Source organism: Anoplopoma fimbria, chromosome 10 (assembly GCF_027596085.1).
Source record: "Anoplopoma fimbria isolate UVic2021 breed Golden Eagle Sablefish chromosome 10, Afim_UVic_2022, whole genome shotgun sequence".
Lineage (NCBI taxonomy): Eukaryota > Metazoa > Chordata > Actinopteri > Perciformes > Anoplopomatidae > Anoplopoma > Anoplopoma fimbria.
This window is the reverse complement of record NC_072458.1, coordinates 16,936,147-16,962,901: the sequence shown is the minus strand read 5'-3', so window position 1 is coordinate 16,962,901 and position 26,755 is coordinate 16,936,147. Positions and strand designations below refer to the sequence as shown.

Sequence of the window (26,755 nt, the reverse complement as noted above, 5' to 3'; positions counted from 1 at the left end):
ACAGATTTGAACACAGACTTAATGGAATGCAATCAATCCCAAAGCAAATGTGAGGCTTATATGCATAGATTCAACTGGACCCGAGGAATCAAAGAAAAATATATATTTTTGTTCTCCGACAAGGTTCACAAATTACAGGCCAAAACTTAAAGTTATGATTACAACAGCAAAAAAATTATGCAAGGTAATCATGCATTTGCAGTTCTTCCCAAACGAAGCCTACACCATTTGAATGATTAATATTGGGTTTATTTCTTTAAAAAAGGAACACGAAAAGGCTTGCAAAACCCAGGGAGTGCAGACTCACAGTAAGGGTGCTGGTGTTCTCTTAACTGAATACTCCTGTGAGTCTCATGCTGAAAGAAAGAGAGAGGGAGAGAGGGAGAAAAAAACAAAAGAGAAAGGGTTAGACACACCCATAAAGGCTTGGACAGGAAATTGCTTCGGGAAATTAGGATGAGTTATTGAACTTTTAGTTGTGAGCATCAATAGTTTTTACATCACCAGTTTAGTTATTTACATCACTGCAGAACTCCTGACATGCAGAAAATTCAAGAAATATTTAAACCTCAAGTCTCAAATATGCACTTTTAATCCATACCTGGAGCGATATCATAAAACTGTCTCTTGTGTACCGTTAACTTTATTATAATGGCTTGTACTCCAAAATGGATATGCTCATAGCATCACCAACATCCACAACTCTACGTCTCAATCTTAAATTTAGTGAATAAAATATGGAATTTAATATGAATATATATATATGAATAAGCTGTTCTTGCCATGTTTACTGTCATGTTTTGCTGATTTTATGGTTCATTAGATTAATCTGTAATCTGTAAACATTCTCTTAATCTGCTAATTAAAAAGTGGAAAATCCCCTAACATGTATATTTTTAATCAGTTTTTTTTGGTAATATACAATATCTTTCTTTAAAAGTCTTACTTTTTAACCCCTAAATCAAAAGTTTGGACACACCTTCTCATTCAACTACTTTGAAGAATCTAAAATATAAAACATATTCTGGTTTGTTGAGCATTTGTTTGTTTACCACATAATTCCATATGTGTTCCTTCATAGTTTGGATGTCTTCAATATTAATCTACAATGTAGAAAAAAATAAAAATAAAAATAAAGAAAAACCATTGAATGAGAAGGTGTCCAAACTTTTGACTGGTACTGTATATATACACCATCTTGTCACTACTAGTGTACAAACAAGTCCTGTCTATCCTTTGTTGTACTTGTCCATAGCTGTTATTTCTATTTCTGTGTAAGTATATTAAGAGAGATGTGGGGGAAAAAGTGGTCATATCCTTGTTTTTAATCACATACTTGGACAATGGGGTGATTCTGAGCTGTCAGACAAATGCAATGGAGTAAAAAGTACAATATTTCACTCTGATGTGTGATATACAAGTGTAAAGCATGGTATGATTGAAATACTCTAGTAAAGTAGATCAAAACTGGAATCAAGCACAATAAGTAAAAAGATAAAGAAAGAGCTGTTGTATTTTAAACTGCATTGGTTCTTGGTGTATCCACAGTACCAGTCAAAAGTTTGGACACACCTTCTCATTCAACTACTTTGAAGAATCTAAAATATAAAACATATTCTGGTTTGTTGAGCATTTGTTTGTTTACCACATAATTCCATATGTGTTCCTTCATAGTTTGGATGTCTTCAATATTAATCTACAATGTAGAAAAAAAAATAAATAAAATAAAAAAAAACCATTGAATGAAAAGGTGTGTCCAAACTTTTGACTGGGTACTGTATATATATATATATATATATATATATATATATATATATATATATATATATATATATATATATATATATATATATCTACAGTACCAGTCAAAAGTTTGGACACACCTTCTCATTCAACTACTTTGAAGAATCTAAAATATAAAACATATTCTGGTTTGTTGAGCATTTGTTTGTTTACCACATAATTCCATATGTGTTCCTTCATAGTTTGGATGTCTTCAATATTAATCTACAATGTAGAAAAAAATAAAAATAAAAATAAAGAAAAACCATTGAATGAAAAGGTGTGTCTGGGTACTGTACGCGACTTACATCCGGGAACTCTTAACAACGTGACTCTAACTAAACCGCTCTGGTTCTAACTCTGCTGAGCAGTGCGCATGCGCGACGGCACTTAATCTTCCTACAGAGTTACCCGTGCAACACCTTTTGACAGCAAAAGTACAAACAAACATTGAAACACCTGCACCAGGCGGTCCTCTCGGCATTCTGTGTTCAACTCAATCGATGTGTGGTGGCGTTGTCGTCTCTACCGGCCACACAAAGTGACTTTTTGCGACTTTATTTGGGGGTGAAAAAGGTAAAGTTAGTGGAGCTAGTTCCGCTTTCCTCTCCCTGTGATGGACAAGTGTCAAAAGTAACCAAGGCACGATATCCAGGACAAAACACGTGGACACACTTCAACACAAGTTAAGCTGTTACACAGGGGAAGGTGAGTAGCCTCTATGTGACGTAACACACCTGTCTCTTTGAAGCTAGTTCAGGTTAGCTAACAGAGCTAATGCTAAAGGGAGCTACCTGTTGCTGGCTGTGGCTAACTTGAGCTAGCTGAGGATTAGCATTGTGGCTGTGCTAGTCTCTATCTTTAGCACACAAATCTAGTGCTGGAGGGAGGTGTGGACAGGGACAGGGACTGTGTTCACACTGTGTATAGTACAGTTATTACTCAATATTTCATGCTCTACCTGTAATGTCACCTGTCTGATGCTTTGTGTTGACAGGTGTGTGAACATTAGGCCTTATTTTTATTATATTCCTTTATTGATCCCCATGGGGGAAATTCAAGTGTTGCAGCAGCTCAACTACACAGACACAGACAATAAATACACATACTATACAACTACACAGACAATAAATACACATACTATACAACTACACAGACAATAAATACACATACTATACAACTACACAGACAATAAATACACATACTATACAACTACACAGACAATAAATACACATACTATACAACTACACAGACAATAAATACACATACTATACAACTACACAGACAATAAATACACATACTATACAACTACACAGACACAGACAATAAATACACATACTATACAACTACACAGACAATAAATACACATACTATACAACTACACAGACAATAAATACACATACTATACAACAAATTTTATTCATTTATTTCAATTCTTGTCATGTTATTCTTTTAATAATAATAATAATAATGGATTTTATTTATATAGCACACTTTAAAATACAATGAAATCTCAAGGTGCTGTCAAACAATCACAATAATCAAATATAATAATAGTAAAACGCTAAAAACAAATAAAATAAATGAATTCATTCAATCGTAATAAAATCTAAGAGTTTATATATTAAAACTGAACAACTAACCCCAAGAAACGCAATCTAAACAACACAAAGATAAGGTAAACTAAGATAATCCTTTATTAGTCCCGCAGCGGGGAAATTTAAAGGATTACAGCAGCAGTCTCTTGTTTAGTGCAAACAAGAGACGTAGTGAAAAAACAAGATCAAAATAAGTATTAGAAATAAGCAAATGAGCAATAAAAAAAAAAAACAGTAAAGAATCCACAGTAACTGAAATATTATATATACAGACAGAAACTTTTATAACTATTATTGCAAAGTGTATTTATATTGCACAGAATTGTTTTGGTATTAGATAAGATGATATTTATTGATGTGGCAGGAAAAGTAAGCAGCAAAGGTAAATACAAGAACAGCATGTAACAGTAAAAACTGAGCACAGAGACGATATAAAATAAGATAATCCTTTATTAGTCTTTTTACTTTTTAATTTACAGGATTACAGCAGCATAGAGGATAGTGCAAACAAGAGACATAGTAAAAAAAAACAAGATCAAAATAAGTATTATAAATGAGCAAATGAGGAATAAAAAAACCCCAGTAAAGAATCCACAGTAACTGAAATATTATATATATACAGACAGAAACTATTATAATTATTGTATTGCACAGTGTATTAGTGTCGTGTGGTCTAATGGGAGCAGAGCTGGTTGTGCTGGTATATGTCCATTTATAGTGGCAGATGTTTGGCTGACTTGTTTTCTCCAATACCCTTAACAGCTGTGTGAACATTAGGCCCCATTTTATTCATTTATTTAAATTCTTGTTATGTTATTCTTTTAATAATAATAATAATAATAATAATAATGGATTTTATTTATATAGCACACTTTAAAATACAATGAAATCTCAAGGTGCTGTACAACCACAATAATCAAATATAATAATAGTAATAATAAAATGCTAAAAACAAATAAAAAATGAAAATAAATGAATTCATTTAATTATGATAAAATCTAAGAATATATATTAAAACTGAACAACTACCCAAGAAACGCAATCTAAACTACAGTACCAGTCAAAAGTTTGGACACACCTTCTCATTCAACTACTTTGAAGAATCTAAAATATTAAAACATATTCTGGTTTGTTGAGCATTTGTTTGTTTACCGCATAATTCCATATGTGTTCCTTCATAGTTGGGATGTCTTCAATATTAATCTACAATGTAGAAAAAAATAAAAATAAAGAAAAACCATTGAATGAGAAGGTGTGTCCACACTTCTGACTGGTACTGTACACAAAGCCAAGACCTTAGGGGAAGGCAGAGACGAACAGGTGAGTTTTAAGATTTGTTCTAAAAGAGGCGTTCGGGAGTCTAAGGCCCTGATCTTCTCCGGGAGCTTATTCCATAGGCGTGGCCCCAGCGAAGAGAAAGCACGATCTGCCATGGTTGCCAGCTTTGTCCGGGGAACCGCAAGGATGTTGGAGTTGCCTGACCTAAGTGTCTTGGATGTGGATTGAGGGGTGAGGAGGTCCAGGAGGTAGGTTGGACCGGTACAGTTTTTACCTTTAGTACGTCACTGAGTCCTCAGACCCCTTTTTGCATGATGGCTGCAGCCCTTTATTACACTACAATGGCTTCAGGTGTGAACTGTTTTGGCTGCAAGGGAAGCAACTTGCCTCTTTTGTGAAACATTCCTCTGCATTCCATTCACAGGCCCGTCTACTTGTTCCAACAAGCATCAAGAGCTTTTAGTACTGACTGAAAGCTGCAGTACGCCCTATAGGACACCACAGACTTAAAAAGAGGGAAGACAAAGGGAGCTGCTGCGCATTGTATTTGTTCTAGATGGGCGGCATTGTAATCAGGTCAGCCGTGTTATTGGGCTTTGTATACAGATAGTGGATTGTCGCATCTGAGAGGGATAACACCTCGCTAATCAGGCAGAGGATGTGTTAGTAAATTTCGTCCCCCATCTAGATGCAAAAAAGGTGGGTAACAATTTTTGAAAGGGGTTGAGAGATTGATGGTGATGGGGCATGTTGCAGCCAGGGGATTGGCATTGATTTTTTTAGAGGAGTCAGCTGGTGTGAAATGAACACCAACCATGGCTCACATAAGTGTAGTCTTGTTTGCAATAACACAGTTTATGGCAGCTATCCAACCTGTTGGAGGTCATTTGTACTGCAGCAGAATAGGTAAATGCTTCCATTCCATTTATCTGACGGTGAGGATATGTCTCAAAAACCTTTTTTACCATTTCTATGCGGAATGTTTTGGAAAGGCATTTTTGCCAAGATATAAGTTCCTAGTGCATATACAGGAATGAATTCTTAACGTTGTATGATAGGAATAGTTTGTCATTTGTGCTATTTTCTCTTGTGCTACTGCACATGAAGGGAAAAAAAAGTCTGGAAGATGTGGGCTCGATCAAAACTTTTCCATGTTAAACTATAACTAAATGTATTGTGCAGCCTCAGAAGAAGTATGGCCTGATTTCTAGGACATTTGTGAGATAGGGAACAAATTATGAAAGTGATTGAATTTGGAAAAACAAGCTACCATGGCGTGTACAGTGGGAGCATTTCAAACTTGCGGATCTGTGTCGGACTTATATAATCAGACGCCATTATCAGCAAGCTGTCCACAGTTGGTCATTAACATACAAGCAGCTCAGTTCCAAACAAACTCCAGCTCGGTGCTTCATTGAGCGATTGCCAAGTTGGCAGAATGAACTTGGCTCACTGGCTGATTGTACTCCACTAAGCTCTGCAGTGCTCCATTCTTTTATCCAATGAACTGGGAGAACTTAATGAGCTAATTGGGAGCTCACAGTGAACAAGCAGGATTGTGTAAAAAATGATGAACTACCAGGTCAGTGCAAACGGAGCACATCTGAGTATGAAATGCCTCATTCAACATTGAGCAATCTAAAGTTATCATTGCTTTGCTAAGGCAACATGATTGGTTATCATAAAACAGCTTTTTGATTTCATTAAAATCTACTCTATCGGAGTTTGTTTACCGATTTAATTGCTACTATCATTACAAAAAGTCTTGGACTTGGTTTTATATTGTTGAACACTTTGAATTTAGAGGCAGTGGTGACTGTCTTAGATGATGTGCATTGTATTTGTGTTTTCTTTTGATGGCAAGAAGCTAGTCTGGCAGTTGGCTTATCCAATAAGTATGATGCCTGTTGATATTGGGGGTCAAACCTGTGGCTTTGATTTATGAGTGTGAATTACTCCTTGGTTACCAATTTATTTTTTATTTTCAAAGATTTCTTTGAAGAAATATGCTCTTATGTTTGGAAAAAATATCAAAAGAAAATCCTACCTTTTCCCACAAGCCTCAGATTATTGCCTTTTAGTAAAAATGTGGGTTCTTAGATATGTGAACTACAGGAAACAAGAGGTTGAATTTTATGATGAAGACAAAATCTGAGGCATAAAATAGAAAACACAGCATCTGATCAGGTTTGTATTGTCTTGCTTCTTGCATGATTAATAAATATGCAAAATAAAGGAAAAGGTTAGTGCGCAAATTGATTTGGACGATCGCCAAAAGATCCTGATAATTTCTTCCTGGTAGTCAAACTCTTTTTGCTTTATGTGCCACTAAACAACTTGCATAGGAAAAACAGGAGCACGCCTCCAACGCTGTTTCCAGTTCTCTTTATTCATCCTCAAGGACGTGCACTTACACTTACTGAAATACCGCTGTTCCTTATCCTGTTACCAAACCTGAAAATCTGGAAGCCATTCTGCCTCCTGTTCTTTAAATTGTACTCCGTGTTCTCTAATTCTGAGAAATTTCATGTGAGCTTGTCTGATTCACAGACGCAAGGAAGCAATCACTTGAAACGGGACCTAAGATAACAGGCTATCTCCTCCTCGACCTTTGGATTCTGTGTAAAATAATGACAAAGCTAGGTGTGAGCCTGTGGGTTTGTACATGTTCACACGGTATTCTGAGGGCTTACATTATTACAATGCGGGGACTGAGAGCCCTGGCTCAGCTGCTCCAGTTTACCGGCGTTTGTGCACACAAAGCGGTGCACATTAACTCACCTCTGTGTTTGCTTTGCTGCCAGCCTGTACCAGATAGTTGTCACGTGGGCCCAGTGCACCGGGAGGACATTTGAGAACAGAATTGGGTTGCAGTGGTGCTGAACTTTATCTAGTGAATTATTTGTGAGTCTTAGTATGTATCAACTTCTCACTCTTTACTGGAAGGTTGCTAGCAATCAATAATGAATGGAGAATGTTTTATTTGAAGTGGTAATGAACTGAATCTTATAGGGCTACCATTGTTAATTAGATTGTGTATTAGAGTAAGTTATGCCATAGAAATCCAGACAAAATAATACAAAAAAAATTGTGTTCCAACAGATTTTCTCTTTCATGTGCCCTGTTGGCTACATGTGTGTATTGTTTTTGTCTAGATGATCATTCCTGTGGACATTTCAGGGAAAAACCGAGGGGAAATTTAGCAGTGACATACACAAAAGCGTTGTGGACACTAGCCTTTTTAAATAGATCTTTTTGAAGTGGTGTACAGTACTGACACGTAGTCTTGCCTGCAGCTGTTGAGCATATGTTGTGTGTACACTGTACACCAAGACTTGTCAAACCAGTTGGACTGAACCAATGCTGACCAAGCGGAGGGTTGGCTGCTCTTGAGAAAGCTGAAACCAGCTGATTTTAAAAGTTTAAGGCACTGTTGCCTCTTTAGTTTGCACGTAGGGTAATGATCTCATATTTTATGATTTTGTCAATGGTGAGACAATTATCTGTGCTACAATCCAAGAAAATGGCATCCGACAAAACCTTATCTAATAAACTGAGCATGTTTTCAGATTATTTTTTGAAAAAAAATACCCAGCGCAATGAAGGAAGTTGACTACGAGTCCTCCTGATACATGTTCCTGTTTGTTTGTATATTTTACAGCCGTAATCACTTTGCTGTTCTCCTGCTGGAACCAGTAATCACAGCCAGATTTCACGGATAGCTTATGTAGAAGATTTTATCATCGATCAATGATCTTCAGTAGAAGTAAGTAGGTGTAACAAGACAGCATTTTATAGCTTATGAAAGAAGCTGAGCTAATATTGTCTTCTTGCACTACCTCATCCCAACTACCTTTTTTTACAGCTGAATTCACAGAGAAAAAGCACTTTATCAATGCATAAGAACTTGGCCTAGACCAGTTGATAAGAAGGTCAAATACTTGCCTGCCATGCTACACTTTCCCTTTTATGCTGCAGTGTACACATTGTGCAGTCTATTCAGTCACACAGACTGGGTTTTACCAGTTTGCTGTCAAGGGACTTTTGACATTCCAAAGTGCAGCCTGATACTGCCGTTAGGACCATCCCCTGTTTGTGCGTGATGTAACCGCACCTACTGATTTTGACGTCCTCGTCTTGACACTATGATTGTTCCCATCGCCCAGCTGGGAGAGTACATTCAAAGGAAGTGTGGATGTTGCTGTCATCAGTTCCTTGTCAAGTATTTGAATTGCTTCCTACCTGTTAATCTTCTTTATGTCCTGTTTCATCACAGCCTTGAGAGTTTCGACAGTACTGCTCCTCAGTGTGCCATTGGATGTGTGATTGACAGATCATTAAACAGCTAGTTTAATGATTTGCTGACCAATGCTAAAAAAGAAAAAAAAGTACTATTACAAGAGAAAACTGGCTGGAGCTAATTAGGTCGGACTAAGTCAAGGCTGGTTTATGAAGTGCTTCACTTTAAAACTTATACCCCCTTTACGCCTTACCTTTTTAAAATGCGTTTTGATTGATCAGATTGTAAATGGACAGTGCTTTACCCCATGAAAGTAAAGGTGTAAATTAACCCAAAATTCATTGCGGAGTGTTTTTGATGTGATCAGCCAAACCACCGCCATAGGTGGTCAGGGATGCGTGTTGACCACACTGAAATGCATATCAATGCCAGGTGTAAATGTAATAAGGTTAAATCAGATCTAGATATAATTTGGATGAGAGGCAAATTTGTTAAGGGGTTTACAGCCCTGATACATTAAGCGCCATCGTGTTTTCACGATAAGTTATCAAATCCCTATAGCAACCTTCTTTATGAAACAGATTTTCCTGAAAATAAGCCTGGTTTACTGAAGTAAACCTGACTTAAGTGGTAACAACCCTCAGATGAGCTTTTCAAATTAACTAATTTAGCAACGAGACTTGTAAGCAACACATATTTGACTTTTATAGTGGTAGCTGTGGGCTATGAAATTTCACATAGCTTGTTAGCGTCACTTAATTAGCAGGTGTCGCTGCTTCAAACACACACAGTCATAGTAAAACACTGAGCTCGTTTTGCTATTCATTGGATTTTTGTGTTGAATTGTTGAGGTAATTTGCATCATTTAGTTCCAACAAGCATCCTGGTGTCTGGACTTTAATAAAAGTTATTTCTAATTTCAATTATTCAGAACTTTGGTGTATTTCAAGGGGTTATTGGATGTTTTCTTTCCTTTTTTAAATGCCTTGCACAGTAAATCACAATGGAAAAAAATCACATAATTTAATTCATACAGATGAGATTCGTGTTTTTGTACATGATTGTGAAATTAGTTTGCCTAATAGTCTGGCAAAATATTTAAGGTTAGTGTGTGAGCTAATCAGTGCACTATTTTGTCTCAGCTAACACAACAGAGCTTTGTTCAGCTTCAATTTGCTCCCAATTAACTGCAGAGAACATCCAATCTATTGAAGTGCCTTGAGAGTCATTCATTGATTTACTGACTAATAATGGAAATCTGGAGTCTTCAATGATTGGAATAACTTTTGTTAATTTCTGTAAAGGTAAACTTTAATATTGGCTGCTCTTGAATGGCGTAGTCCCCCAACCACTACACTTTTAGATTTGATGAAATGATCTTTTATTTCAGTGCATTCTTGTTTTGTACCAGCTGTTAATTAGGTCAGATTGTTTTCAGAGTGATGACAATTGAGATGAATTCATGAAATGAAACACTTGTTGATACTGTGTCCCCAAAAAATCTTGTAGTTATACACACCAACATATTCTAACGAAGTAATCTGTTGTGTTGTGTCACAGTATTGTTATTCTTGTAAATATCATAATGATCCCATTTATTCATTTGTTTCAGAAGCTACTGACTGCTGAGTTTTGGACACTGTGATGGAAAATCCTGGTAAGATTTTATTTATTTATTATTTATTTATATGTAAATTTGTAGTTTTAATACTATAAGCATGTCATACTTTTTAAATTGTGCTGGAAAGGATAAATACGGCAGTAGATTAAAGACAAACAAATCTGAAGAACCTTTTGGATACCTTTTTTGTATAAAAGATATAAAACAAACCTCATTATCATTTTAGGATGAATCATTCCAGCTGATTTTGATTTAGTGTGTACATGTGGGCTGTAGTGAGACTGGTGTTATCAAAAAAGATAGTATCATGATGACAGAAAGTGGTGAGTCAACAAACAGAGTGTTGGGTTATGAAGCTATCCATTAAGGGGTTGGCTGTGTGACGCATTGTTCTGTTGACACTGGAGCTATCTGATTGGCCCTCACCCAGAGGACACACCTGTAGGTTAGCAGAGCAGACGGCTTCTCTCGGTGTCACTCGTGGCCTTGTGTCTATTTCACCGCTGTCCTCGGTCATTGACGGACCTCAACAAACCCCGTATACACTTCTGTAGCCCAGAGGATCTTGTTTTTTCTCCATAGGCTGAACAGATACAGTGTATTTTTTCTAGTGGGAATATACCAAAGGATGGCTGTTCAGTCTGAATGTATTCGTGAGTAAACTTTCTGATATTGGATGTTAAATGCTGAAGATTTATATTTCAGTTCAGTCAAACTATAATGTTCTTTTTTAGACTGACAAAATAGCCTTTGTTTATATATAGAGAAGAAAAAAGGAGAAAATACTAGTTATACAATCATTGGGACAGTATTGAAATGAAATGATCAGGTATTGCTTTGGTCCATTGAAATGCCAAGACAGCTCCATGATCCCTTTATAGGCAACTGGGCCATGGCAGGAACAGATTAGTGAGGCTCGATCTACTCATCCCTGCCTGGTCTTGTGTTCAGGCATTAAAAATAAACTGCACGTCCTCCATGGCCTTTTTCTTAAAGACATGCGTTTCGGACTAGAACGCAGGGCTGTTGGGCAACAACAACACTTCACATGTTCTTGTAATTTGATCTAAGAGGGCAGAGTCATATAACGCGTTGGCTTGTGTCACGTCATCTTAGTATTTGAATGTTTTGGGGTTGTCATGATGACACATTGCGATAGTATTTGTGTGAGTCATGGTTTTGTTCAGCTGGGCTTCATGTTCCCATGTCGAGAGTGGATTGCTTACAAGCCTGAAGGAAAGAAAAAAAAGTTTGGTTTGTCTCCATCTGCTGCTGCTCTTTGGAAAGAGTGAAAATGATTTCAGTGTCAGGATGAGTCGTAATTTAGAAGTTGGCATAGTTTGTGTTCCCTCTCTTGTTTTACTAATGATTTCCTGGATGATTGTCCTTATTTTAGAGTCCTTTTACCAAAAGGCTGGCTTGGGGTCCTGCATTCCTGTCATTCCTGAGTCAAGGGTCGCGCTCTCATGCTGTAGCTTTGATTGAACTGCAGAGGGAGCAACTGTGGTGTAGCTTTTTATGAAATCAGCTTCTTATGATGGATTTAATTTCTTTAAGCTCAGTCTAGCTCACTCCTTACCTAACCTTTTCCTATTTCAACCTTTTTTAACTAAATCGCTAACATCCCAATATAGTAGCTGTAGCGTACTTTTTGTTAAGCAAATATACTAATCTTATCTCACTGTCAGCAACAGGTTACTACTCTGGCTTGTCCTTTTGAGTAAACTTGGATCGTTTTCTATAAACCAAGTTCTCTCTTATTAGCAGTTGATTAGAAGGTTAACATCCTTTTTTTCCATGTTTCCATTTGTATCTCTAACACGCAGGGAGGGCCTCCTCTTCCTCCCACACACTGATTACATATAACCTTATCACACAGTGCTCTGATAGAAATGTTCAGACTGCCACGTTTCTCTCCTGCATGGTGGATTTGTTTGTGATATTAAGGCCTCTAGACAAGTTCTGGCCTTGTGTCTGCTCAGGTTGTTTTTTTCAGGATGTGTTTGGCACTTTATTTAAAGATATTGTTAGTTTTGTTTCAAAAACATTAAGAGAGACATGGTATGTAAAAGGAAGACACAGCTCCAAATTTGTATTTCTAAAACCAATGGGTAAAAAAAGTTCTAATCAAAAGATTCCCATATCGTGAAATAAATCTGGTGTAGTTGTAAAACCGAGTCGTTAATATCTAATCATAGTGTTATCAGTTATCGGACATGCATTTCTAAGTTTAAAATGACAAACCCTGGAGAGTCATTTGACACCGCCGCTGTGTCACTTCCTCCTCTCTGGCTTTGAGCTCCACCTTGGATCGGCTCACCTTCCACTTCTCCAGTAACCTCACCCGGGCAGAGTCCGCCCCTCGCCCTTCAGGGAGTAGTGTTTTGTCAGTCTGTGGAGTGGTGCTTGCAGGGGGGGCCCCCACTGCATTGCAAATCCCGTTAAAGCTTGACGGCTCGGCTGACCAAACCTCAAAGCTCGCCTGCTGTGAACTTTGCCCCTGAAAAAAAAATCTGCTCTCTGGAATGAAAGGCATCTGCCGGATTACCTTATTGGCGTACCTTATTTATGAAGTCAGAGGCTCCAAGAAGGGAGGGACCTAGGAACTTAGCGAGTGTGTTTGTGTTTTAAAGGGAAAAGAAGGAGGGAGGAAGCGGGGGAGAGACCAAATCACGCAGGCTGAAGGGTGTGGGGTGGGGGGGAGCAAGACTGTAGAGACAAGGGAGACTTAACGACACAAGCGAGGAGTCAAGACAGTCTTGAGTTACAGGAGATATATATATGTATATATGTCTGGTTGGAGAAGAGCGTGGTGGCGTTAGGTTTTCTTCTCCTGCCGCGGGGCCACAGGAGAGGCAGGGCCCGGCAGGCCAGCTGGGACAGGAGCCTTAGCATGGGACACAGTGCTAGCAGTGAGACTGTGGCCCAGCAACCAGCCCAGCACAACACCGGTGAGTTCAAGACCAGAGGCTGTGGTTGCTGTGAACATGTTGACTGGGTTTTTTTTTTTAAATGGGGTAAACAACCCTGGCTGGCTTGTTTGCATTTGTGCATAATGGAAAAGCCAACGAGGGGATACTGTATTCAGGTGTTTCTGAAAGCAGAGAGAAACTGGAGGGCGGCAGGCTCAGACGGGTATAGAAGAATGCACGCAGATGGAATGTGGTGATTGTGAAATGTGCAAACCACACAAACATCTCTCTGTCTGCACTCTGCGCTTCATCTCCCTGTGGATGCTTTTACTAAAAAAAAGTACAAGGCACCACCTGACACCAGATCTCCCTCATGTGGATCTGGTTGTTTTTCTAAATGTTTTAATCAAATGACTTGGCTTCTCAAGTCATATTGTAGTCCATAGGTGTAAAGGGGAACCCTAAAGCCCATGTCTCTCTGGTTACGATAGTAACAGTTCAAACTTTCAGAACCAGTTTTTCTGTCAAAGGGAGTATCCTCTCTCTCTCTCTCTATGAATCCTCTTTTAATAATACAGTTTGGAGCTATTGGAATCCACCAACTATGTAACACAGGCCACCTCCTGTCCGTCACCTCTATTCTGCATAGTATCATAGCATTAAATGTGCTGACACTAAGCTGTGGATCCTGGCCTACTGTTGGTTAAACGGAGCTGTTGACTTGTAATCCGTTGGACCAATATTTGCTTTACATTTCGCTGTGGGGCTTCTGCTAACAGCACTTCTCAACACTCTTGCCAGAATGCAACAAGTAACATGATAACATCCTCTCCGCTGAATATTTGCTCTCTATGCAGAATTTATTTCTGCCTCTGGTGTACTATTCTGTCATCATGTCATGTGTTTGGCATGAGTCACAGGGACGACTTAACAAAAGGACTTCAAGGTATTGCATAAGTGCTGGGTGGTGGTTAGTGCACGTTTCATGCTTTTGATTAGTAGTCCTTTGAGTTTGATTGGCTGAACATTTACATGATGTTACTGCTGTCTTAGGTTTGGATGAAACAACCTTTCCCTGTTTAGAGTCACGTGATAGATGCATACCTGAAGCCTGGGTGTTAGTGTTTGGTCTAAACATTGTAGGATTGTAAGGGTTTGTTGCCTTTTTAATTCTCTGGCGGTTCAGTGAAAAGCAGCCATATCAGCTGGTCATGCTTTATTGTACAAGGTCACCACATCACGCTTTGTTTCTGTTGCAGCCAAGCAGTTTTTCTCCCAGTTCGCTGCCAAACCACCTCTCCCAGTTCACACTTGCTGGTGTCTGGGTCAGGAATAGCTGCGAGGGCCAGTACACTGCACTGAGTTCAATGACCTCTGTATGATCCCTGCATTTCAGCATGGGGTTTACACAGGCATGCAGTGGCCTGCTTTACTTCATATCTAATAGTGTAGAGTTTTTCATGAACAAACATTGCTGCAATAGTTGGTCATATATGGTCCAATGCCAGTTAACCAGCACTTAGATATGTGACTAATTTGTGGGTGTATCATGGCAAAAAAAAACCCTTTTATTTAACATCTGGCAGGAAAGTCTCAGTAGAAGACTCATTAAAATACATGTATGCTAAACAGACTTGGACTAAAGAATATCTAACCAACGATTGACACGCAACCTAATCTGACCAGCTTTTATCGGTGGTGTGAAAACAAAGGGCCAATTTAAAAAGGAGGTCAAGGCTGAAGAGTACGCATCTCTCTGTCCTACCATGTGATAAAAGATGCAGTGTAGCAATGCAATAGTTTGGCAATGCCTCATCTCGTGTTTGTACAACAAGTTGTAACCAGTCTGCCTGTTGATTGCTGTGTTGTGCTGTAGCCATGCACGCATTGCTGTTGTATCAGAGTCAACCTGAACAAGTTTACACTTACGGGGGAAAAAGGTACAGATGTTTTGGATGATCATGGTCAGCAGTTGCCCCCTCTATCTGGTAATCTAGATATCACATTCAGTTAGAGCGATACATCTGTCAGGGAGATACTGGACCAGATTAGGTTATGACCACCGCCAAGGAGAATATTTTTGCGGTTACGATTTAATTTGTTTGCCAGCAGGAATATGAAAAAACTACTGGACAGATTTCTATGAAATTGGTTGAGGCATGGGCCATGAAAGAACCCATAACATTTGGTACATATCCCAATCACGTAGTTGAGACGTGGTTTGGGATGCCTCCTCCTGCTCTGTATTTACAACTTCACTCTCCTCCTCCATCTCTGCCCAAATCACATTACATTGGGATGCAGCTGAATTTTGAGATCCTGCGAGAATTACAAGATACCGACATATCGCCCAACCCTACCATCTGTCAATATGTCTTGATGACATGGATTTGATGGGACTTAACATAATAGCCACTAACCTAACAGAGCCTAACCCAGACATTTGTTGATGAAAGAGCAAGTTTAAACTAAAATATGTTTCCCCATTCTCTTGAAAACAAGCTAAAGTCTTGGTTGGTTAAAATTTGTCAGATCTGATTTCTCTGAGAGATAACAAGAAGGAATGGTAAAAGAAGCCGTAGCAACAATGAGCTGGTTAGGTGAAGAGCTACAACTTCTAGTAAGTAATAAATCTGTCCCTTAGCTTTCCTCCCTGACTCATGATTGTGGCTAAATTGATCTCTGACCTTGAAAAACTCATCTGCAGGATTTGAGTTGTTATAGTGATTGTAAAAGCTAACAATTCATTTGTGTGACAACCCTGTAGCATATAACATCAGTGAGTTACCCGATTCTCTGTCGGATGTTTGTTTCAGCTGAAATCACTTAGTTACGGTGTTGCTGGAAGGACACCAGGGATCCCATTCTTATTTTTCATCGTTTCTCATATCTTGCGTCTACCAGTCAAATTAGTTTCTTTTACATTCTATTAACTACAACTTACACGCCTGACTGATTTTAATTATTACAGCTTACTATCCACTACAAGAAAGATGAGTTAATATTGGCTGCCAAACACTTACTGACCTTTTGTGCATTTACAATTAATTTTGCCTTCAAATTTTTTTATTATCCTCATCCTGAAAATGGACAGAGTTGTGTCATATGACCTTGAGTATGCGTATATGGAAGTCATCGCCTGCCAATATTAAAAGTAAATAATTCAGTTAGTGTTATGTCACTCCATAGCACACATTTCTTTTTTTTTTTTTTATCAGAACTGGATGTGAGTATTTCACCTTCACACTGTCATAAAATGCCGACTGAAACGGCTCTAATGAGAGAAATAAGCTCATCTGTCCTACTGTACATTCAATTGTGAAAATGTGGCTAAGTACCCCGTCCCTCCTGCCTGCACATAAACCATCTGCCTTCTGTCGGCTCTATGTTTGCTGCCACGCTGCAGTGCGACTCATCACCTAAGAATTTTCAATAGTGACTTCACACCCAGTTATTGCTATCTAGTCAATAGCATAAAACCAACTTGGGAATTTTTTTTTGTCATGGTTTCTGTCCTGTCACAGCTGTGTACTTATTTGTCTATCGTCGACATTGCTCAGAAAATACGCTAGTTAAAACCCAAAATATCTAAACTTTTTGATATCAGTGATGAACCTGACAAATACAGAGGATGTTCCATTGGCCTTTTTTAATAAAACTATCACTACTATGGCAGAAGTCACATTAATTCCCACTACCCTGTAAATAATACCAGAAGAAGCCGTGCCCACATTTCACCGTCTGACTCTCATCTGACAGCTGAGGCAGCCAAGTCAGTGAGTGGAATTTGGACCAGCCTTGTTGTGACGTTTGGTCCTTTTTATTGTGACAGATGAATGAAGCGGTCACTTAGAGCTGAACCCTGAGCCCTGCCCCATGTCTGGACATGCATACCTGATCAGGAATCTAAACGCGTGTCTGTTGCAGCCACAGAAAAAGGGACTATTTAAATTTTTTTTGTTAAGGATTGTCTCAAAATTAGGGAGGCAACTCCTATATTGAATTTCTGATAAATCCGGTTTGGCCTGTTTATCCGCCGGTCATGATGGCATCATATCTGGCTGATGTTTTGGAAATTGAATTCACACATGATTATTTGCTAGTCTATAGAAAGCGCTTCAATAAATATTGTCATTTTAAATGTAGGCCTTTTAAAAACACTTCTGAACTGTAGTGTTTGCTTTGGTCACAACAGGCCACCAGCAATTACTGGTAATCCGGATGTGGGCATTTAGTGAGACCAAAGAATGAATTCCACTGTGCCCAATTTGTGATAGAGGCTTGCCAAGAATCCGGTGGTAAGCCTAAATAATATCTTGGTTTCTCAACATAGCTGGGACTTATCGGTTACATTAAACACGAACACAATGACCTGTTCTGTTCTGTTAAAGAAAATAGGACTATATTAAATGTGGTGAAGCGTATTATTATTGCAATGTTGTTCAGGGATAGCTTATTGAACGTGTAACTGATGTGCGACTTTCGAAGGGTGCATATCATTCTTTTTATGTGTTACATTGTCTGCTCTGGCCTTTCGGCAAGTTAAGAAACCAATACATTATGGAAAAAATGAGCCTTAACATTTGTGAAATACCGCAGTCAATCTCTGACTCATCTGTTGTTTTTTTTGTCATGTTCACGCAGACGATGAGGTCGACCTGCAACACAGCACAACAGGGGGTGAAGAAGGAAACTCCGGAGGGGGAACGCCTCCGAGCAAACGTAAAGGCAAGTTCTCCAAAATGGGGAGGATCTTCAAGCCCTGGAAATGGAGAAAGAAGAAGCCAAGTGATAAGTTCACTGAAACGTCGATAGGTATGCTGGATACAAGGTCTTGTTATTTTACATCTCTTCTGTAATTACTTTATGCTGACTTATTTTCATATTTTTTATTTCTTTGTTTTCAGTCTTGGAAAGAAGAATTTCTGTAAGAAAAAGTCGCCAAGAGCTGGTTGCCAGAGGGGTTTTAAAGGATCTCCAAGAAAATGGTAGGTCGAGCTTTAGTTGTGTTTGTTGAAGAATATTCTATTGACTCCATTTTTGGATAACACTATTTGTTCTTCTCTTCTTGTGTCTTCATGGGACAGAGAGCAACGATGTTAATCACTCCAAAGCTCCACCAGTGAAAAATGGGCACCTTGTGCCAATGGACATGGACAGGATGTCTGAGCCAGGGGTGCGAGTGTCTCGAGGGGAATCTGAACTCAAGGTATATCCCCTCTGGCAGCCACAAGTAGACGAACGTCGGGCCAGAGCGCCGTCCGACGCCTCCCGTAGTAACCGGGCACCTCTGGATGTGGACTCTCACGCACGACTTTCCGAGGACGTGGACAAACGAAACCGTCTTCCCTCAGATGTTGATAAGAGAGGATCGTTACCCCGAGGACCTCCACAGGACGATCGAAACCGCAGAGAAGAGAGGCGAGACGGCAAAGACGACAGGGAGAACAGAGGGAGGAAGAACAGGGACGACATAGAAAGAAGGGACTTGCGAGAGGAAAAGGAGAAGGATGGGGGAGTTGACCGCAGGGAAAGGCGCGAATGGAAAGACGACAGAGAGAGGAAAGACGACAGAGAGAGGAAAGACGACAGAGAGAGGAAAGACGACAGAGAGAGGAAAGATGAAAGAACAGAGCGAGACAACAGGGAAAGGAGAGATCGCGAGGAGAGGGAAAGGAAGGATCGGGACGAGAAGGAGCGCAGAGATCGCGACGAGAAGGAGCGCAGAGATCGCGACGAGAGAGAACGGAGAGACCGGGACGAGAGAGAACGGAGAGACCGGGACGAGAGAGAACGGAGAGACCGGGACGAGAAGGAGCACAGGGAGCGCGATGATAGAGATAGGAGGGACGACAGGGACAAAGATAAGGATCGACGGCCCGAGAGGGAAAGGAGAGAGAACAGAGATGACAGAAAAGATGACAGAGAACCCGAAGACAGGGAGAGGAAAGACGTGCGAGGCGAAAGAGATGACCGGGATAGGAGAGAGGACCGAGACAACAGGCGAGACGACAGAGAGAGGAGAGACGATAAGGACAGACACGATGACTGGGCCAAGAGGAATGAAAGAGAGCGACGAGACGAGCGGGAAAAGAGGGAGGAGAAGGAGAGGAGAGAAAAGCCAGAGCCTCAGCGGCCCGTGGATGACCCGCGGGCCATCGCTAGGCCCGTCTCTGAGATGGACTTGCGGCCTCCTCTACAGAAGACCTCCTCAGAGGACAACAAGCGGGGTCGCCTAGCCTCAGAGGCCGACAAGAGGACCACCCTGCCCAGATACAACCCGGCGACAGAGTTCAGGGAACGCTCAGGTAAGATAACCTTGCCTGTGTTTTTCTACGCTTAAAGAAATACTTTACAGACAGTACATGGTTATTTTGTCATTTCTCAGAGCCTCCCAGTCAAAGTGTTGCAAAAAGGAAGTTGAGGAAAATCAAGGAGTCCCATTATCTCGGCACACTTTGTGACTAGATGAGGCACACAAACTTGACCCTGTTGTTTTCAAGCTCTTATCATGCAGATAGAACTATTTCTGCTGGAATAGAAACAAAACAATCTTTTTTTTTTTCCTTAATATATGCGTTTCTGTTGGCCCTGGTAAAGTGTTTTAGGATATACAGATTACATCTTCAATATGCTTTTCAGAGTTCTAAAATGACTTTTTTTTACAGAATATAATATAGGACTTCTTTGTTAGTCAGATTAAGCAGTGATGCACAGTGCAAACCTTTAATCTAGACTCGTAGTGTAGGCTCTGTAACTAAAGCTACCACCAGAACTAATTCACCAGTTTACGAAGAACAGTTTTTGCCCTGAATACACTGTACTTGTTTGAGATTTATCTTTTATATAACACCACACTGTTCATCTGTCAGCAGAGGAAGCGTTTCTGTTATCTTTGTACTTGTTTTTATTGTGTCTGGTTGACATGCAAGCAGAAATACTGACTTACTTTTTCTCTGGTACGGCAAACAAATTTCCCAGGAAACAGTCCTGGGAAACAATGTTTTGCTATGATGAAATACCAACGTGTTTGCTAACCAAAGTCTCCTGGCGGTGCAGTAACGGCATTTTGGGTAAATGATTGAGCTGTATTTCTGACGGTGTACCTGAAGCCAACAAGCCTAATCTGACAGGCTCAACAAACTGAAACACGATCTGTCAAGCTCCGATACTGCAGAATCAGCAGATACTGCCTGGATTTAGATCACGATCCCCGTGTGTGAGCTTTCGATCGTCTGATTTATGTTACCTCTCACCCTCTATATAACATCTGCTTATTTACAAGGCTCACTAACAGCACATATTCTTCCTCAGTATTTTGCTGTATATGTTAACTTTTTTGTGTTTAATGTAGAGAATGAACTTTGTTGTTGTGAAGTTTCCTCTAATTCCGCGTTTTGTGTTTCTGCCCCGTCTGCAGAGTCCGCTGGCGTCCGCTTTGCCCCCGACCCTCGGCCACAAAAAGACTCTCAGCATGAACCGCCACCGGGCAAACACGCTCTGCTACCCCCTAAATTTCTCACTGCACCTTCCACTGAGTCTGGCAAGAGTCCAGCCTCCTCTTCTTCGTCTTCATCCTCCTCCTCCTCCTCTTCCTCCGTTACTGTTGCTGTAGCTGTAGCTGTGGTCAAGCCCCCAAGGACAGTCTCCCTCATAGCTGAGGACCAACCTCGACCCCCCATCGCTGCTCCTTCCTCCGCTGAGACTGACACGCCGCCGCCGGTCCCTCCCCACGCCAAGCAGCCTCCCGTCCCTCCACCCAAACCCAGCAACCGCAACAGCAGCCCTGCACTTTTTGGTGAGTTCATTGGCGTCTGCAGTTTTTGACACTTGAGAGTTGGCGGCCTGTTGAACCAGCAACGTATAAGATCAAACATGCTGTAGCAGTTTGAATGTAGAGGAGGAGATGAGCTTAGAAAAAACAGGTCCCTAAAAACAGGTTTCACCGCACAAGTTAGTTAATGAACTCCTTTGTATGATGAGGTGTGTAGTAAGTCAATTTCTTATTAGTCATTTTCATGGTAATAGAGATTGAAGAGAAAAATGACAAAAAGTTTTTCTTCAAACGGTTACAAATGTCTCAAAAATCTTCTCCCTCCATATGTTACATAACGTTATTCCATATTCCTGTATTATTCAATTTTTTCTTATTTTTCCTTCATTTATTTTCTTAAAATAACATTATCCCAAATTACTTTTTAATTAAGTAGAGATGGTGCAACTGAACATTGTGGTTGATTCAGAAATGAGTTGACTTTACACTCGAAACGTAAGATCTCAGCCAGAAATGTTCTTCATTCATTCATTCATTCATTCATTCATTCATTCATTTTTTCAGCCATTTTATTCTTTCAAACAGAAAAACAGTTGTGAGGCGTCAAGTAAGCGTTGGGATTTACACGGTTTTCTGGGTGTGTATGTTTTGTGCCCGCACCTATTTCAAAGTTGCATCACCTTTGAGTATAGTAGCCCTGACAGACTTAATCATCTTTGGTTAGTGTCTGAATTTAAGGAAGTGAGGAAGACACTGTAGGTGGAGCGAGATACTCTCAAAGTAAAGTATGTCATGAAGCAGATGCAGAAAATAACCATTCATCTTTGAGAGAGAAAAGTCCTTGTCCCTGCTTTTAGGGGACGCTGTTGAGAATTATTTATTTTTGGGACTAAAGGTTGTGAATATGCTGCTGTCAACAACATCAAGGCAGTATATTTTCAAGGCTCTTTTAAGTATTAACCGGAAATCTATCGAGAGACTCACAGTGAAGCTGCGGCTCGTTGCTTTGTACGTGTTTTTCCCCCATTTGCTGCCAGTATCCAGTTTCTGTGTGTAACAACCACCAGCGTCTGAAGAGAAGACACGCACCGGCTTGTCCTGGCATCATTCATATGCTAAGCCAGCAGCACTTCCCTGGAGGTTAGGTTGACACTGATTGTGATTTAGCAGCAGCCAAAATTGAATCCCCCCTGAGCAGACTGTGCAGAGTCCACCCATTGAGAAGAGTTACAAATATTTTCAGCACATAATGAAACTTTGGCGAGCTGAATTTGAACATTCCTTCTGCCCTGAAAACTCAAGCCAATAGATTTACAGATAGCCAGATAGTCCATATGAGAAAAAGTAATGAAAAGTTGAATTCTCACCAATTCGGATCTTTGTCATTGGAGAGTGTTTCAATCTACTGTTTTAAATTAATTCTTTAGGATGTGTTAAAATATTGAGTGTACTTAACATATTGTAATATTAGTATCGATACTAATATTTGGGAGTTAGAAAAACTCTGATAATGATATATTTAGTTCATTAATTAGATTTCTTACTTGCATACTGAACGAAAAAAATTAGAAATGAACTCGTCAGTGCTACCTGGTGGAGAAACACTGTACAAGGGAGCCTGTATTTTAATTACTTCAACAGAGTTTGGCATTTCTTTACTGCAACTTTCCTCTTACTTGTCGACTGACATGTTCACTGATAGGAATTTCTGCAAATAGCTGATATCAGCTGATCTCTAACAGGGATAAACATTGTGATTCATTCCCTTAGAGGGAACCGTTTTACCATAATGAATGAGCAGGAATTTCAGAGAACCGTAATTATGTGTCAAAGGGAAAAAATATCACACTGCAGTGGTACTTTATGTAACCAGGATAATGAACATAATAAGTCTTATCTTGTGCTCCGAGTTATTTGTCCACAGAGGCGGTTTGACATCTAGGGAGGGATGGACTTCTGTACAGTGTCAAACCAAGACGAGCGTTATCGGAAACCGCCCTCTTGAATTTCTCTCCCAGCGTGGAATGTAAAACCAGCCCTATCCCTGACATCTCCGCTCATTTTTTTTTGTTGTTGTTGCCAGCCTCCTCTTTGAAAAGGGGCTCTAAGGTCAGGCAGCCCTGTTACTGGACCAGCTGGAGACGCCAGAGTGAGCTTGGCCTCTACCTTTCTCTACCTGTGTACATGCGGCACAGAGCTGTCCAGACCTGCTCAGGTACCCAGCGTGGTGCCTGATCTCAATCCATCCTAACAGAGCCTGCAGAGTGGTTGCACTCCCACCCCCCCCACCCCAATAGCACATGGCGTACCTCACCTCAGTTTTAACACCAAATACTGCGAGCATGTGTATTGCAGTTCTTATTTAACTCTAAATGCTGCAAGAAAACATTGCATGGAATTGGATGGACATTTAATGGAGTGCATTGAATGTGTTTGTTACTTACAGACTGATGATTTAGTTGTGTGTTAATGTGTGTGTGTGTGTGTCATCCTCCACTGACTCAGCAACCAACTCGGCAGTAACATCTTTTCTCCACAACTAAAGCCGTTATTGACATATTTTCTTTTTGCTTGTTTTTTTTTTTAAATAATGCATAACTTCACCCTTCTACAGACTGAATGTGCGTCTTCATGTTCTGACTGCAGGTTGTGTTTGTGAGCGTCATTCTCTAGAGCATGTATTGATTTCTGCTGTTTTTTTGTTTTTTCCTCTTTAACAGCTGAGCTCTCACAGCCTGGCAGTGCTATCATCATAGTGCCAGCACACGCTAAGCGCTCGCCACCGACGCCACCAAGGAGGATGACCCCGGTCACCAAGCGCCACTCTGTGGACCCTTTACCTCCCAGTCAGGACCCAGAGCCTCCCACCGCTGTCCCAGCCTCCGCCCCTGTAACGGTGCCCCCTGCTGTCCATAAAGGAGATAACAACGAGGACAAGGCAAATGCAGCAGCGCCTCAAACCTCCGCTGAGTCTCTGCCTTCACCTCCGGCCCACATACCTCCATCTCCTCCCAGGGTTCAGTCACTCCTGCCGCCCAGCGCCTCTGGTCCCGTGCCCACTGTGAAAACTGACCCCCCCAGTCCGACCACCGAGCCTCCCAGCCAGCTTCCTGCCATCCCACTACACATCCTCATCCAGAGAGCTCTGGCCAGCCCCTGTCCAGCTCAGCCCAACCCGGACGGCTCCCAGAGGGCCCACTCACTACTGTTTGAGTCTCCTCCAGATTTCCTCATCGAGGCGGGGGGTAACTCGCGGCACTCTCTCCCCGTCACCATCGAACCTCTAAGGCTGTAAGTGAACCGCATACTGTTCTTCACATTCTCGTATAAGAACATATCATTGATTTGAAGGCTGAGGATGAGCTTGCTTAAGCTTTGCCAATCGTTCAGATGATCACTTTGTAGATTTCTTTAACTTGATTTGGTTAAATTCATATAGCCTTAATGAGAGTAAATGCATGGCTTGTCACCATGGCAACAAGGGAGATAGCGATTGACAAATGCAGTTTTTTAGTAGTTAGTTTTAATCAGCAAGTGAGATGAAAAAAAAAATGGTTCCAGTTTCCCTGAAACTTAGTCAATTAATCAACCATTTTGATTATCAATCAGTCGTCTCAGTCCTTTTTCAAGAAATTATAAAAAAATAATTTTACAGTCTAAGAAAAAAGAAAATTTTCTGTTTTTCTTTGCCTTTTGTTATAGCTAACCAAATATTATTGGGTTTTGCTCTGTTGATTTGACGAAATTGATAATTAAGAAACAATTTTACAGCTATTGAATATGCTGCATATTCCCATTTTCAGGATGTACTCTTACTTGTACTGTGTGTGCCGATTTAAGCAAATCGGTCTTGCAAAGATTATATAGTCATTCAAGGGGGTTAGGGGTTATGGTTTATTGTATCAAACTAGACCAGTGCCAGCTGCATTTGGATTGCCCTCTCCATAAATTTATTTATTTATTTGATATGTTCAATAAAAAAAAGTTTTTGATTATAAAATGTAATTTGCATTTTGCACCATTACTTTGACATTGAATGTATTATAATTGGATTTGTTATAATTCTACTCAGAATTGCTCTGCCCCATTTCAAGTACATCTCTCTAATTAAAAAAGACAGGTTTTGTGGGCTCTTGACCTGAAGGTGGTCTTTCACCCCACAGCGCTGCTCTTCAGTCAGCCAAACAAGAATTATGTAAAATTGTATCTTGTTAATCTGTTCAGCAAACAATTGAACTTTATCCCCTCAGTGCCTGTCACTGTACTTGTCTGCATACCAATTGAACATTGTGGTTTCAAGAAGCCTAAAATGAATGCAGTTTTTTCCCACATTTAGATATAACAGAAAAGATGAATCTAAGTATCTTATGCGCTTGTTTACAGGCCAGAAGACGATGACTTCGACATGGAGGAGGAGATGCGGAAGCTCTATCCTCATAGGCCTCCTCGCCAGCCTGAGCTGGAGCCCCGCAGCAGGAGGGGTTTGGTAGACCTCCGAGTGAGTGTCATCCATGAGGGTGGGGGCCCCGGGGACAGCGAGGAGGAGTCTGACTCTGACGGCCCCATCCTGTACAGAGATGACGACGATGATGATGACGATGAGGATGGCCCTCCAAGTAAGTTGGTCTTTCTTCTATTGCTACATTTAAACCATGTTTGAGAGACTGTAGATGCATGTGCCCTGGTAAACTTGAACATAACTTTACAAGTAGTAAGTCTTTAAATATACTTTATCATTTATCTCTTGCTATACTTGAGATTCCCTGAATAACCCTTTTTTTTTTTTTTTTGTTCTTGCATGTTAAGTATAACGGTTTCAACCTTCAAAACAGTTTGATTTCATCTGTTTTGGTATTTGGTTATTCATTGCACACTTCCCTGTTGTAGCTTGTTAAAATGTTAAACCCCCTATGAATTTTTCAGTCATTTTGACATCAAATGAAGTACCTTTTGCTTTTGGACCGCTGGTCAGACAAAGCAAGCTATTTGAGGATTGGACTCTTACTTTAGAAGGCCTATCAAATTGTTCTGGGATCCATTTCCCTCAAGTATCTGAAGGCTGAGAGGTTTAATAAAATCCAACCTTCGTATACTTAAGAGTTGTCTCCCAAAAGCAACTGAAGACACTCATGGAAATGATGGAAGATTTCTAAGATGCTCTCGAACCGGCAGGAGCTTTTTTATATTTTTTGCTCATTCTTAAGTCACTTTTTCTTAAGTCAACACTGACGTTCTATGTTGAAGTGACGCTTGATTTGAAATGAGGGACAGTGTTTACATTTTTTAAATATGTATGCATGTATAAATAAATGTTTCATATGTGTTTCAGGTGGCCTGGCGAGTCGTGTGAAGAGGAAGGACACGTTAGCCTTGAGGCTGGAGAGGCAAGAGAGAGAGGAAAGGGAATCTCAGGAGAACCAGGACAGCGTGAGTTGGCAGAACAAGGAGCAGTGGATGGAAATAAAGAACAAGATCAGCACAGCACTGACAAGGTAAAGGACCCTCATCATATCAGCGTCAGCTAACGGATGCACATATGAATGATTTATA

The 26,755-nt window shown here is 40.2% G+C and overlaps 1 protein-coding gene across 5 annotated transcripts in view; it reads left to right on the top strand.

Moving 5' to 3' along the window:
* The first annotated feature begins 2,201 nt into the window (after positions 1 to 2,201).
* Positions 2,202 to 26,755, top strand: part of LOC129097231 (phosphatase and actin regulator 4A-like) — a 28,994-nt gene continuing 4,440 nt past the window's right edge. The window contains exons 1-11 of one of the 5 annotated variants that reach the window (XM_054606011.1): positions 2,202 to 2,490; positions 8,320 to 8,424; positions 10,511 to 10,555; positions 18,076 to 18,246; positions 18,339 to 18,419; positions 18,519 to 19,739; positions 20,852 to 21,229; positions 23,289 to 23,420; positions 23,926 to 24,496; positions 25,589 to 25,821; positions 26,535 to 26,697. In XM_054606011.1, coding sequence (XP_054461986.1) covers positions 10,543 to 10,555; positions 18,076 to 18,246; positions 18,339 to 18,419; positions 18,519 to 19,739; positions 20,852 to 21,229; positions 23,289 to 23,420; positions 23,926 to 24,496; positions 25,589 to 25,821; positions 26,535 to 26,697 — 2,963 coding nt within the window. In that variant the 5' untranslated portion in view covers positions 2,202 to 2,490; positions 8,320 to 8,424; positions 10,511 to 10,542. Of the gene's footprint in view, positions 2,491 to 8,319; positions 8,425 to 10,510; positions 10,556 to 11,023; positions 11,173 to 13,127; positions 13,471 to 18,075; positions 18,247 to 18,338; positions 18,420 to 18,518; positions 19,740 to 20,851; positions 21,230 to 23,288; positions 23,421 to 23,925; positions 24,497 to 25,588; positions 25,822 to 26,534; positions 26,698 to 26,755 lie in introns of those variants that run through there. The other 4 variants (XM_054606010.1, XM_054606009.1, XM_054606008.1 and 1 more) reach the window with 4 other exon arrangements.